General features: G+C 40.9%; 1 protein-coding gene across 3 annotated transcripts in view; it reads right to left on the bottom strand.

The window, feature by feature from the left end:
- Positions 1–13,962, bottom strand: part of NECAB3 (N-terminal EF-hand calcium binding protein 3) — a 39,254-nt gene that overhangs the window by 1,892 nt on the left and 23,400 nt on the right. For all 3 annotated transcript variants that reach the window (XM_074212152.1, XM_074212154.1, XM_074212153.1), the window contains 6 exons: positions 4,803–4,939; positions 4,066–4,190; positions 3,733–3,812; positions 3,064–3,120; positions 651–763; positions 299–376 (listed from right to left, as the gene is read on the bottom strand). In XM_074212152.1, the coding sequence (XP_074068253.1) occupies positions 299–376; positions 651–763; positions 3,064–3,120; positions 3,733–3,812; positions 4,066–4,190; positions 4,803–4,939 (590 nt within the window). The remainder of the gene's footprint in view (positions 1–298; positions 377–650; positions 764–3,063; positions 3,121–3,732; positions 3,813–4,065; positions 4,191–4,802; positions 4,940–13,962) is intronic.

Here is a 13,962-nt window from a genome sequence, read left to right as displayed (position 1 = left end):
TGGTTTTATCCACTCCCATCAAATTGAACCACAACTCTCCCTCCATGCTTCCCAAAAGATGAATCTAGACTCAGAAGGAACATCAGAGAATATCTAGTACAACTCCCCATTTTACAAATAAAGAAACTGAGGCCCAAGGAGGCTAAGTGATTGCCCAAGGTCACACAGATAGTATGAGATAGTGCTAGACTCTAGGGTCTCTGAGTCCAGACCCAATGTTCTTTCTATTGTGCTTTATTGCTTCCCTGAGGTCATGGAGAAGATCCCCTTCACCTCCTAGACCCTGATGAACACTCACCTTTTCCAAGAGGCCTCATCCTTCCAGAACTCAAACAAAATGAAAGTGGCTTCATTCAGCAACTTCTGCGCTGACACACTGGAAGGGACCAAACCATGCTTGCATTGGCAGACCAACAGCCAGTTCTCCCAAGAGAAGAGTTCTTTCCCTCTGTCAGCACCACAGCTAATGGACAGCTACCCTCCCAGTTCCAAGCCTCCCTGATAACCACCTTGGTTCACCTCACAATGGTCCTGGGAAGTCACTCTGTCTGAAGGACCATACCACCCGGGCCCTAAGCTCAGGCTTCCCAGGTAACACCTGTGTACCCTCAGTTACTGGCACAGATCCAAACTCAGGCCGGGGAACTCACTGTAGGCAGTTGCTCTGGGCACTTGTAAAATCTGTATAACTGCAGAGGGCACGTTGAAAATCCTGCAAGACATCATTAGTCACCGAGATCTGCCTCTGTGCCACCAAGATATGCTGTCAAGAGAGGAAAAGGCACACTTCAGAGAAATGAATCACTTACTAAAGTTGAGACTGTTTGACCAGGCCAGGGGTATAGATGGCAGAAGGTATCATTGAGATAGTCCAGGCCTCTGTCTGAGCCATAAAGAACAATACTGAAGCAAAACCAGTAGATGATGGGAGGGGAATAATGCAGAATAGGAGCAATGTTTGGAAGATATTACAACTAGGGAAAGCAGTTGTGCCAGGAGAAGAGGATGTCCTGTCCGCCCCCCCCGGAGAATCTATCCCATATTTCCACAAAAATTGGTTAGAGGGCACTCTCTATGAGAGGAATGCCAGGGCAACAGGATCTCGAGGGGGGGGGAAAGGACAGGACTGGAAAAGATAACAGGACCTAATAGAGCAGGTTTAGCGATGATGATGATGATGATGATGATGATGATGATGATGATGATGATGATAGATGATGATAATTATGTCTTGAAGAGAAATCAGGAAGGTGATACCATGGCAATGTGAACTGGATCTGAGTGAGGGGGGCTGTGCTAAGTCATCAGCCTCACTTTCTCCTCCAGGGTCACATGAACCTAGTGGCCAGATATGGATCAGGAAGACTGGAGATGGCCCTGGATGTGAGGAGTGAAGATTTACAGAGGAGCTCAAAGGGCAAGGTATGATCTGGACCACCATGGAGAGAAAAGTTTGCCTCCATTATTCCATTTCAATGCTCTGAGACAAAACCCCAGTTGCCCTATCCTAGGATTACCTCTTAAGGAAATCAAAGCCTCCAATATTAGTCAGGAATGTAGTAGGAAAGCACAGGCTCTTAAAGAATTCAAGAAACGGGGCAGTAGCAAAGAGCCCTAGACTTAGGAGGATATCAAAAGAACTGATTTGTGTTCTGACTCTGACACTAACTAACCCTTAACATAAGAACTAACATTTATATAGTACTTTCTAAGTACAATTGTGATCCCATTTCACCTTCAACCTTTAGAAGTGTTATTATCTCAATTTACAATTGAGGAAACTGAGGAAACAAGAGATGAATGGATTTTCCCAGAGTCACAAAGCTATTAAATGTCTGAGGCTAGATTTGAACTCAGGTCTGCCTGACTCCAGTCAGGTGCTCTATCCACTGTTCCTGGTATAGTGAAGGATTCCTTATTTATGGATGTATCCAGGAGGACTCTAGAGAAGCAGAGGCTTGGAAACACAGGGTCCTGGCCTTATTAGAAACAGCCTGAAATGAGATAGGAAAGGACCTCTGAGAAAGAAGCCCCAGAGCACAAGGTTAGTGGTTAATGAAATAGGGGCAAAGAAAGGAATTATAGCGTGGAAACTGTCCACTCATGCTCATATCATGCCAACTTAGAGACTGCAAGATCTGCTGTAGGACTGAGAGGTTAAGGGTCAGACAAAGTTACCTTTACTTCAAGACTCTCCCTCTATCTACCACTCTACCTGGGTCCCTTGCTGGGCACATAATATCCTCACTCCAAAACTCTATGTCCCAGTCTGAAAGGATTTAGAGCTGGAAGGAACCCTAGAGTCTTATCATTCATAGGATGATAGAACCACAAAATCATCCCTAAAGCTATGGATGTCATCTTGTTCTACCCCCTTATTGTACAAATGAGGACGTTGAGGCCAAGGGAGAGGAAGGGATTGCCAAAGTTCACATAGCTAGGAAATGGTAGAACTTGAACCTATATTCTCTGACACCAAATCCAGTGCCCCACAATGCCTCAGAATCTCAGGACGCTGAAATCAGAAGGGACCTGTGGTTACATATTGAGCTTATTTACTCAAAACCTTTTTTATATCAATTATTTCATGATATCCTGATAATTCTTTCAGCTTCTACCACCAGAACTATTATCATGTATTTCACATATGTTTTGTAAATGGCATACATTTGGTGATTAATAAAGATTTGATTAATTAAAAGGAGAATCACTTGCCCTGGATCCAACAGAAAGTTAGTGGTAGAGTCAGAACTCCTGATTTGCAATGCTGTATCATGAAGGAATCCTTGTTGAAGAGGCTATTTTTTGGTTATGAATAAGGTGGACTAGAGGGCCATAGAGATACTTCTCAATTCTGTGCTTCTGTGGGTCAAGTTGTGGGAATCCTCTGATGGAATCTCAAGATTTAGATTGGAAGGAGCTAACTAGGTGCATGACTGTATGACCTGGTTGAAGACCATCACCTTTGCTTGTGGACCAGGAACCTCTGGAAGCATGGACAACTTCAGTCTCTATATCCACTCAGATACTCCATAGTGGGAATTGAAAATTTGATATACTCACCGAGTCAGCTGCTTTGCAAATTATGGCTTCTGTTAAGGGCTCCAGTCGCAGGGTGTGCTAAAGAAAGAGATGATGGGAAGCAGGGTTGAAGCTTGAAAGAGGTAAAGGGGCAAAAAAAAACAGTAGGTATGTATCTGAAGGAACTGGGTGGGGATGTTTACCTGAAAAAGAGAAGATGAAACTGGGATGGGGTGGGGGGAGGAGATACATGATAGTTATGCACAAGTATATGAAGAGCTTAAGGATTAGAATTTTTCTTGACCCCAAGTGACAGAATGATGAGCAAGGGTGAGTTAAGGATGGTTAAGTTGAGGAATCTACTGAGAGCTACAGTTCAAGGCAATTTAAGGAGGGGAAAAAAACTTAAATTTATTTATCTTAAAAGGAAAAGTACTGCCTTGGAAAGTGAGTGAATTGTCCTTCACGTAACAGATACTATAAAGAAGGGATTTCTGCCCAAGTATAGGAAAGACTGAGTGCCACCCAGTATCCCTTCTAGTTCTGATAAACTCCCATTTTGGAATGTTGGGCAGACCACTTGTTTGCAATTTCTCTTTGGGACCCCTGCCTGGCTTCCTGAGCAGATTCATGTCAAATCTTCTTAGTGGCCCCTGGAATGCAGGTAGAGAGGGGCCAGGATGTCTTTCACTCTGGAGCTGGGCCATGTACCTTACACTCCAACTGGTCTATGAGCTGCTGCAATCGATTCACTTGCACCGTCCACTGACTGTCAGAGTCCACATATAACCCTGCATGTGCCAAGGAGACAGAAGAGGGGCCGTGAAGCCCTGGTCTCCCACCCTTCCCAAATAATCTTCCACTCCCATCCCCTGCTCCTTCCCACCTGTCTCCCTTCCCTCTCAGGCTGAGGGACTTGGGAGATAGCATAGACCTGCACCCTCTGGCTTAGGACAAGACCTGTGCTACTTTAAACAAAAGAGACAAGGCTGAGAAAGGAGTTTTCTGAGAAGGCAAAGTTAAACAACTATGAGACCCACCCACCTGTATTCAGAATTCCACGATCTGGGGTGTTTGGAGACAGGTAGATGCTCCGCACAGCCCGGCGCCCAAATCTCCTGCCAGTCCGAGGCCAACCTGACTCTTCTGCTTTCTTCATCACATCCATCCTGCAGTGAAAAGACTTGAGACCTGGATGTTTGAGCCTACTACTCCTCCCTAGCCCTGAGATTGGTTCATGGATAGCAGCCACCAAGGCCCCCAGTTCCCTGAATCCAGAACTTCCCAGGGACACCCCTCATCCTCCCACTAGAGTAATCCACTTCTTTCTCAGACCTCTGCAATCACTCTGCCCCATTTTCATCATAAAATCACAAAATTTAGAACTGTTGAAGACCTTAGAGATCATCTAACCCCATTCATTTTAGGGGTGGAGGTTTTTTGGGGAAACAATCAGAGCTAAATAACTTGCCTAGTCACACAACTAGTAAGTGTCTGCTACAGAAGCAATACTCTTTCCACTGTCCCTTCTAAATGCCCTCCCCCTTCCTTTTAGAGATAAAGCAACTGAGGCACAAAGAGCTTAAGAAATTTGCCCAGGATCAAAGAAGTAAGGAACTGGAATTGAAACCAGGTCTTCTGTCTACAAACTCAAGAGTTCTTTCCACTATTTCAGCTGTCTCTTCCTTTTCTCCTTTGTCTCTGCTGCCCTCTTGTACTCTCCACTTTTTCCAGCACTGCCCAACCCTCATTTCCATCTTGGGTCCTCTTCTCATACTTACCGAAGGCCACCCCCCTGACCCTCAAGTGTGTCTGAGGCTCCCTCCAGGGAGCCCTGCAGGGCCTGCAGCTGATCCACTGTCTCTCGGAGGAGGAATCGTATTACAAACTGATCCACTTTGGATGCATGATCATACTCCTGGGATAAGGGAGGTGAGAGGGAAGCATGAAAGTTACCAGGACCATCTCTCTCTCTCTCTCTCTCTCTCTCTCTCTCTCTCTCTCTCTCATAGCTATGGGGGCAGAGTTCAAGTCCTTCTAAAAAGGGTTGTGAGGAATGCATTTTGTATGCTATTAAGCAAGGCATCATCTATATAAGAACTATCATGAGGCTACAGAAACCATCTAGTCTAATCCCCTCATTTTACAGATGAAAAAACTAAGGCCTAGGAGGAAGAGTACCTCAGTCAAAGTCAGAAACTAAAGGCAGAGCTTGGACTTAATTCCAAATTTCCTGCCTCCAAAGTCAGTACTCTTCCCATTAAACCTTTCTGAGTCATTACTGAACTGCAATCTGTGGATTTCGGTGGGCTACCCACCCAGCCTGGGCATCCCTATACCAGCAGGATTTGCTTCAACATCTCAGGTATGACTGTCATCATTAGGTGGAGAGCAAAGAAGCAAGAGAAAGTCTGGGGATCACTCAGGTATGAGGTGGAACAGAGGGGGCCAGGGTCTCCACAGCTAGAGGAGGACCATACCCAGCTGGTACTGGGGGAAAGGACCATTTAAGCCCATAGGGATCGCTACCCCCCCCCCCAGGGTTATCCTGCTGAGGACTGTGACAAAGAAGCAGCGGAAGTAGCCCTGCAAAAAGGTCAGAGCTGCTGAGAGCAGCGGGAAACCCCGGAAGGCCCCAGAAATGCAGCAGAGGAGAAATTAAATCTTATCCCCCCCCCCTTTCAGGGGAAGAAGACGCTAGAGGATGAGCAGGAGGGAGGGATTGGGAGGGGAGGGAGGATAGGTAAAGCTGTGTATGAAAAAGGCTATGGATAAGAATATCTGCAGGGGAAGAGAAGTCAGATTGGATTAGATCCCAGCATTCTGGACTGTCTCTTCCCTGCTTTCTCCTTGTAATGCCAGAGGGGCATATCTAGTCTCAAGTACTTCAACCCTTACCCCAAACCCCTAAGCCTTAGTAGCATACCAGTTGTCTCTCCTTTGTCTTCCTTATACCTCCCTGGGCTCTCTACCTCTTCCATCCTGCCCCAGAACCTCTCTAGAACCTCCCAAATTCCCTCTTCTCCCCCACAGTGTTTGAGATCTCTTTTCTTCATTCTTGGCTAGAAAAACCTGACTTCCCTCTCCTCTCTCTGGTCACAATTGTAGTACATAGACCCATCTCTCCCCAGGTAGGCACATACCTGTACATGTACACATATACCCCAAATGCAGCTCATCTTAAACCTGCACATGTTCATACTTACACAATTTTCCCATACATAGGTGCACCTATCCCTACTCCCACAAGGCTTATATACTCAACACTCTCCAAACCCATATAACATTTCCATATGCACAGTAGCCCTAAATTCACAGACCAAACTCTCCATATAGACAAGCACTTACCATTGCACATACTCTGGACATTATCTCCCCCTGTACATCCTTGCACATGCATACAAATAATTATCATCATATATATCATCTCTCCTCCTTTTCCTGCCAAACTTCTCAGGGCAGGGATAAGGGGAGGAATCATTTACCCTTTATACAACCTCCTCGATAACTCAGTTCTCAACCTCTTTCATTCTAGTTTTCTGCCCCACTGAAAATGCTCTTTCCAAATTTACCCAAGGATCTCTTAACTACTAAATACAATGCTTTTGGAGTTGTTTTTCAGTCCTCATCCTTCTTGACCTGTTTCTGCAGCATTTGACTCTGTGCACAAATTAATATCTTCTACTTTTAGATAATTTCTCTTGGCTAAGCTGTCATAACACTTATCTTTTGGTTATCTTCTTACCTGCTTGACTTCTCTGTCTCTTTTGCTGGCTCATCATCTACCATGCTCTAAGAGGAGATGTCCCCTAGGGCTCTATCTTGAATCTTCTTCTGTTCTCTCGGTGACCTCATCAACTCCCATGGGTTCAGTTATCATCTCTAGGTGACACCCAAATCTCTATATCCAGCTCTAATTTCTTTCATAAATTCAAGTCCCACATCACCAACTGCCTTTTGAAAATGTCCTCTTGGTACATTTAGTATCTGATACAAGTTGGAATCTGAATCTCAGCATATCCAAAATGAGGCCCATTAATTTCTCCACTATGAACAGTCTAAAGTTATAACAGTAATGCTAGGCTGATTCAATTTGTCATTTTTTCAAAATTTTTCAAACCCCTCTTCCAAACATCCCCATTTGTATTAAAGTCACCATCATCTTTCCAGTTTATAACTGGAGTATTAGAAGCTTTTTTTTAAAAAAAAATCAATAAAATAGATAAACCATTAGCTAACTTGATTTAAAAAGTTTGAGAAAGGTAATTCACACAACCAATGAAGAAGAAATGAAAGAATTAGGAACTGTTTCAACAAATAAAATGCCAATAAAATTGACAACATAAATAAAATGAATTAATATTTACAAAAATATAAAATGTCCAGATGAATAGAATAAGAATAGAAAACTAACCCAATTTGAAGCAAAAAAAAAATTAATGAGCAATAATCAAACTCTCAAAGGAAAAAACACAAGATCATATGATTAACAAGCAAATTTATCACCTATTTAGAGAATAATTCATTCCAATATCATATAATCTACTAAAAGAACATGAGAAAAGAAAGAATCCCACCAAATTCCTTCTATGCCATAATTATGGCCATTTGATTGTTAGTTTCTTGAGGGCAGAGACTGTCTTTTTGCATCTTTTTGTGTCCCCAACATTTTAGCATATTATCTAGCACGTAATGTCTTAGGCATAGTGTCTTTAACATAATGTTTATTGTTCGATTGATACCTAAAGAGAGTCTAAACAGAGAAAGAAAGCTAGATTAATAGCCTATTTAATACTGCTACAAAATTTTAAAATAAAATTTTAGCAAAGCGACTATGGTAACATCACAAAGAAAGATACTATGATCAAACAAATTATAACAGTAAAGCTAGGCTGATTCATTACTAGGAAAACTAAAAATAAAATTCAATAATCATCAAAGCAATTTGATATTAAGAAACTGAGAAAATGGGACAGCTATGTCGCTCACTGGTTAGAGCACTGGCCCTGGAGTCAGTAGGACCTGAGTTCAAATCCGGCCTCAGACACTTAATAATTACCTAGCCATGTGACCTTGGACAAGTCACTTAACCCCATTGCTTTGCAAAAAAAATTGAAAAGGTGATTGGTGGAACAAATTAGGTACACAATAAACAGAAGCAAAAAGGATAGTAGTCTACTATTTGATTAAACCCAAAGTTCCTAGCTATTGCAATAAAAACTCATTATTTGATAAAAACTGTTTGGAAAAAATAGAAAGCAGTCTAGAGGAAACTAGATGAAAATCAAATTCTCAAAGAATATACCAAGAGAAGCTACAAATGGGTTCATGATTTAGACATGAAGGTTGATATAGCAAATAAATCAGAGGATCAAAGAAGAACTTATCTGTCAAATGTATGGACACAGGAAGAGTTCATGACCAAATAAGAGGAAGAAAGGGTCACAGAAGATAAAATGGCCAATTTTGAAAACATAAAAAATTTTTAAATGTTACAGAGACAAAAAGTGTATCAAAAATTAGAAGAAAAGCAAGTAGGTGGGAACCGATCTTTGCAGCAAGTTTCTCTGATAAAATTCTCATTTCTAAGATATGTAGGGAACTTCAAATTAATAAGAATAAAAGCCATTCCCCAATTAATAAGTGATCAAAGGATATGAATAGGTGGTTTTCAGAGAAAAAAATCTAAATTATCAATGTTTACATGAAAAAGTGCTCTAAATCACTAATCATAGATGCAAATTAAAATAACTCTGAGATTCTACCTCATAGCCATCACATTAGAAAAGATTAATGGCAGGTACATTATGGAACCATGAAAAAAAATTATTAAATTGTAATCATTATTAGATCTCTACCTCAAGTAAATCAAAGAAAGATGTAAACAATATTAAAAATATATTTATAGGGGAGGCTAGGTGGCGTAGTGGATAAAGCACCGGCTTTGGAGTCAGGAGTACCTGGGTTCAAATCTGGTCTCAGACACTTAATAATTACCTAGCTGTGTGGCCTTGGGCAAGCCACTTAACCCCATTTGCCTTGCAAAATCCTAAATATATATATATATATATATATATATATGTATGAACAAACTCTTTTTGTGGTAACAAGTCATTAGAAATTGAGAGGGTTGAACTTCCTGACAAGATGGTAGAGAGAAGACAGGCACTGTGCTAAGCTCTCCTGGTTTCCCCTCAGAAATAATATTAAACAAACCTCTTAACAGAAATCCAATCAACAAAACCCAGAAAAAGAAGCTAGGAGAAGAACATCTACCTCAAGGTTTGTCTTCTGGGATCATGGGTGAGTAGGGGCAGAGAGTAGAGACTCTGCTGGTAGGGGTGAGAGCTGAACTAGCCTAGGATCAGCCATAGAGGCATTGACTGTGGGAGCCACAGTCCAAAAGACAAATGGGGGGGGGGCGGGGTAGAGGCTTTGGCTGTGGGGACTGACAGTCTGGGGCTTACCAGCAGGGCTGGAGGGTGAGTTCCAGTGCTGAGAGTTGCAGACTCAATCTGCTGGGTTCCTCTGGTCCAGAGGACCTCAGACTCCATACCTTCATTTCAGTTGAACCCTCTTCCCAGTAACAGTTCCCCCCACGCAGGCTCAGGCATGGACAGCAGAGCTCCCTCAGCTGTAAATAGGGAGAGTAATTACCTCTCCCTAGGGCATAGCCCACACTGTTCAAGGAGAAAAGTATACAGCAGCACCCTCCAGACCAAGAGAGAAGACCGCAAATCAAGGTCACAGACACTCCAGAGAAAACAACCAGTACCCCCTACTGGCTGGCCCACTTGGAGTTATTAAACTCAGTGAGTAAAACCTCTAGGGATCCCAACACCAAACCTCTGTGAACCAGCCCCATCCCCAACACAAGATCTTGGGAAAATGAAGAAAGACCAGCGGAAAGGGGGATCCATAGGAAAATTCTTAAAATGTAAAGACCTTAACTCAGAGAGATTTGGAACCTCTGAGGAGAGTATGATTTGGTCTACAGCACAGAAAGACTCCTTTGAAGAAATCAGGAAGGAGTTTAAAAATCAATCAGAAGGGGCAGCTAGGTGGCACAGTGGATAGAGCACTGGCCCTGGAGTCAGGAGTACCTGAGTTCAAATACAACCTCAGACACTTAATAATTACCTAGCTGTGTGGCCTTGGGCAAACCACTTAACCCATTGCCTTGCAAAAAAAAAGGAAAAGAAATTAATTGGAAATTTTGGGAAAAGAAACTCAAGAGAAGATTAATACCTTGCAACAAGAAAACAAATCCTTGGAAAATACAATTAGACAAATGCAAAAAGAAAATAATTCTCTCAAAACTTCAATTGGTCAAATGGAAAACTCTTTCAAAAATAGAATTGACCAATTGGAAAAGGAGTTGCAAAAGGTAAATGAAGAAATTCTTCTCTTAAAAAAAGAATGGCGTCTGTGAAAACTAATGACTTCATGAGACAACAAGAATCTCTTAAAAATCAAAAAATCGAAAAAAATGGAAGAAAATGTAAAATACCTCATCCACAAAACTACTGACCTGTAGAATAGAAGTAGGAGGGACAACTTAAGAATCATTGGTCTCCCTGAAAATATTGAAAAGAAAAAAAACCTGAACTTAATATTACAGGATGTAGTGCTGGAAAATTGCCCTGACATCATGGAACCAGAGGGCAAAAGAGTTATTGAAGAATATATATCCATCCCCTAGCGAAAGGGATCCCAAAATGAAAACACCAAGGAATATTGTGGCCAAATTCCAAAACTAAAAGATAAAAGAGAAAATCCTGCATGCAGCCAGAAAGAAACAATTTAGATACCCAGAAGCCACAGTAAGGATTACACAGGACCTGGCTGCATCTACAATAAGGGATCGAAGGGCCTAGAATGTGATATTCTGAAAAGGAGGGGAGCTTGGAATACAGACAAGAATTCATTATCCAGCAAAACTGAGTCTTCTCTTCCAGGGGAAAAGATGGACATTATGAAACAGGAGACTTCCAAATTTTCCTGATGAAAAGACCAAAGTTTAATAGAAAATTTGGACTTCAAACAGGAGACTCAAGAGACACATGAAAAGGTTAAAAAAAGGGGGAAAGGAAAAAAACTGCTATCCAGTAAGATGAAACCATCCCTACCTGGGAGAAAGACTTTAATAACTCTGTAGAATTGTAACTCATTAGAGAGAATATATTTAGCCAGAAGTGATGGACACTTGTGACTTTTCTGTGACTCAGAATGATTTAAAAACAATACCTCTTTAAAAAGGGGACCAGTAAAAAGACAAGATTACTGAATGGGGTAAACCTCATTACATTAACAGGTACAAAGGACATATTGCAACAGAGGGGAAGAAGAGAGGAGGTGAGAACTGCCTGAATCTTACTCTTATAAGACTTGGCTTAAAGTTAACATACATATACTCAATTAAGAAATTTATCTTACCTTTCAAGTAATAAAAGGGGAAAAGGGGAGGGGAGGAAAAGGGGAACCAAGAGAAGGAAGGGAAGGAAGAAAAGGCAAAGGGAAAGGGGAAAGAAAGGGGAGGGGAGTTGGATATAGGAGGGCAAACACACTGAAGGTGGTGGTATTCAGAAACAAAATACTGGGAAATATAAAGTGAAAAGTAGGAAAATACAAACAGAGGGAAATGGAGGGCAATAAAGAGTTAGCAAATACAAGTTTGAATGTGAATGGGATGAACTCTACCTTTAAACATAAGCAAACAGTAGACTGGATTAAAAACCAGAATCCTACAATATGCTGTTTACAATAAACTCATTTGAAGCAGAGAGAGAACATATAGAATGAAGGTAAAATGTTGGAGCAAAATATATTTTGCTTCAGTTGCTGCTGTTTGATAAACCAAAGGAGTCCAGCTGTTGGGATAAAACCTCTCTCTTAGATAAAAACGGCTGGGAAAATTGTAAGGTAGTATGGAAGAAACTTACATTAGACCAACACCTCACACTCTATACCAAGATAAGATCAAAATGGATACAGGATTAAACATAAAAAACAATATCATAAGCAAACTAGAAGATCAAGCAGAAGTTTACCTGTCAGATCTATGGAAAGGGAAGGAGTTTATGACTAAGGAAGAGATGGAGAGCATCACTAAAAACAAACTAGATGATTTTGATTACATTAAATTAAAAAGCTTTTGCATAGACAAAACCACTATAACCAAAATCAAAAGAAATGTAGTAAACTGGGAAATAATCTTTACAACTATTATTTCTGACAAAAGACTGTCGTTTCTAAAATATACAGAGAACTGAGTCAAATTTAAAAAAAAAGCCAATCCCCAATTGACAAATGGTCAAAGGATATGCAAAGGCAATTTACAAATGAGGAGATCAATGCAAACCATAATCATAAGAAAAATTGCTCTAAATCATTACTTATTAGAGAAATGCAAATTAAAGCTTCTCTGAGGTACCACCTTACACCTCTCAGACTGGCCAATATGACCAGAAAGGACAATGATCATTGTTGGAAGGGTTGTAGGAAATCTGGGACACTATTACATTGTTGCTGGAGCTGTGAACTCTTCCAAACTTTCTGGAGAGCAATTTGGAATTATGCCCAAAGGGCAACAAAAATGTGCATTCCCTCTGATCCAACAATACCACTACTGGGTCTATACCCTGAAGAGATTATGAAAAAGATTATAAAAACATCATTTGTATAAAAATATTCATAGCAGCCCTGTTTGTGGTGGCAAAGAATTGGAAATCAAGTATATGTCCTTCAATTGCAGAATGGCTTAGCAAACTGTGGTATACGTATGTCATGGAACACTATTGTTCTATTAGAAACCAGGAGGGACAGGATTTCAGGGAAGCCTGAAGGGATTTGTATGAACTGATGCTGAGTGAGATGAGCAGAGCCATAAAAACATTGTACACCCTAACAGCAACATGGGGGTGATGATCAACCTTGATGGACTTGCTCATTCCATCAGGGACAATTTGGGGCTGTCTACAATGAAGAATGCCATCTGTATCCAGAGACACAACTGTGGAGTTTGAACAAAGACCAAGGACTATTACCTTTAATTTAGGAAAAAAACTGATATCTTATTGTCCGATCTTGCTGTTTCTTATACTTTATGTTTCTTCCTTAAGGATATGATTTCTCTCTCATCACATTCAATTTGGATCAATGTATACCATGGAAACAATGTAAAGAATGGCAAATTGACTTCTGTGGGGGGTGGGGGGAGGAAAGTATGATTAGGGGAAAAATTTTAAAACTCAAAAATAAAATCAGGGGCAGCTAGGTGGTGCAGTGGATAGAGCACCGGCCCTGGAGTCAGGAGTACCTGAGTTCAAATCCAGCCTCAGACACTTAATAATTGTCTAGCTGTGTGGCTTTGGGCAAGTCACTTAACCCCATTGCCTTGCAAAAAAAAAAAAACCTAAAATAACTGAATAAATAAATAAATAAATGAAACCTTTAGAATTTAAAATATTCATAGCAGCCCTGTTTGTGGTGGCAAAGAATTGGAAATCAAGTAAATGTCCTTCATTGGGGAATGGCTTCACAAACTGTGGTATATGTTTGTCATGGAACACTATTGCTCTATTAGAAACTCATTTGAAGCAAAGAGATACATATAGAATAAAGGAAAAAGGTTGGAGCAAAATATATTTTGCTGCAGCTGCTGCTGTTTGATAAACCCAAAGAGTCCAACTACTGGGATAAAAACTCTTTTCGATAAAAACTATTGGGAAGGGGAGGCTAGGTGGCGCAGTGGATAGAGCACTAGCCATGGAGTCAGGAGTACCTGAGTTCAAATACAGGCTCAAAAACTTAATAATTACCTAGCTGTGTGGCCTTGGGCAAGCCACTTAACCTCATAGCCTTGTAAAAAATTTTAATAAAGTTTAAAAAAAAAGTTGGGAAAATTGGAAATTGGTATGGCAGAATCTTGGATTAGACTAA

The sequence above is a fragment of the Macrotis lagotis genome, chromosome 1, assembly GCF_037893015.1.
Source record: "Macrotis lagotis isolate mMagLag1 chromosome 1, bilby.v1.9.chrom.fasta, whole genome shotgun sequence".
Lineage (NCBI taxonomy): Eukaryota > Metazoa > Chordata > Mammalia > Peramelemorphia > Peramelidae > Macrotis > Macrotis lagotis.
Note: the sequence above shows the minus strand (reverse complement) of the source record. Positions and strands in the feature narration are given on the sequence as shown.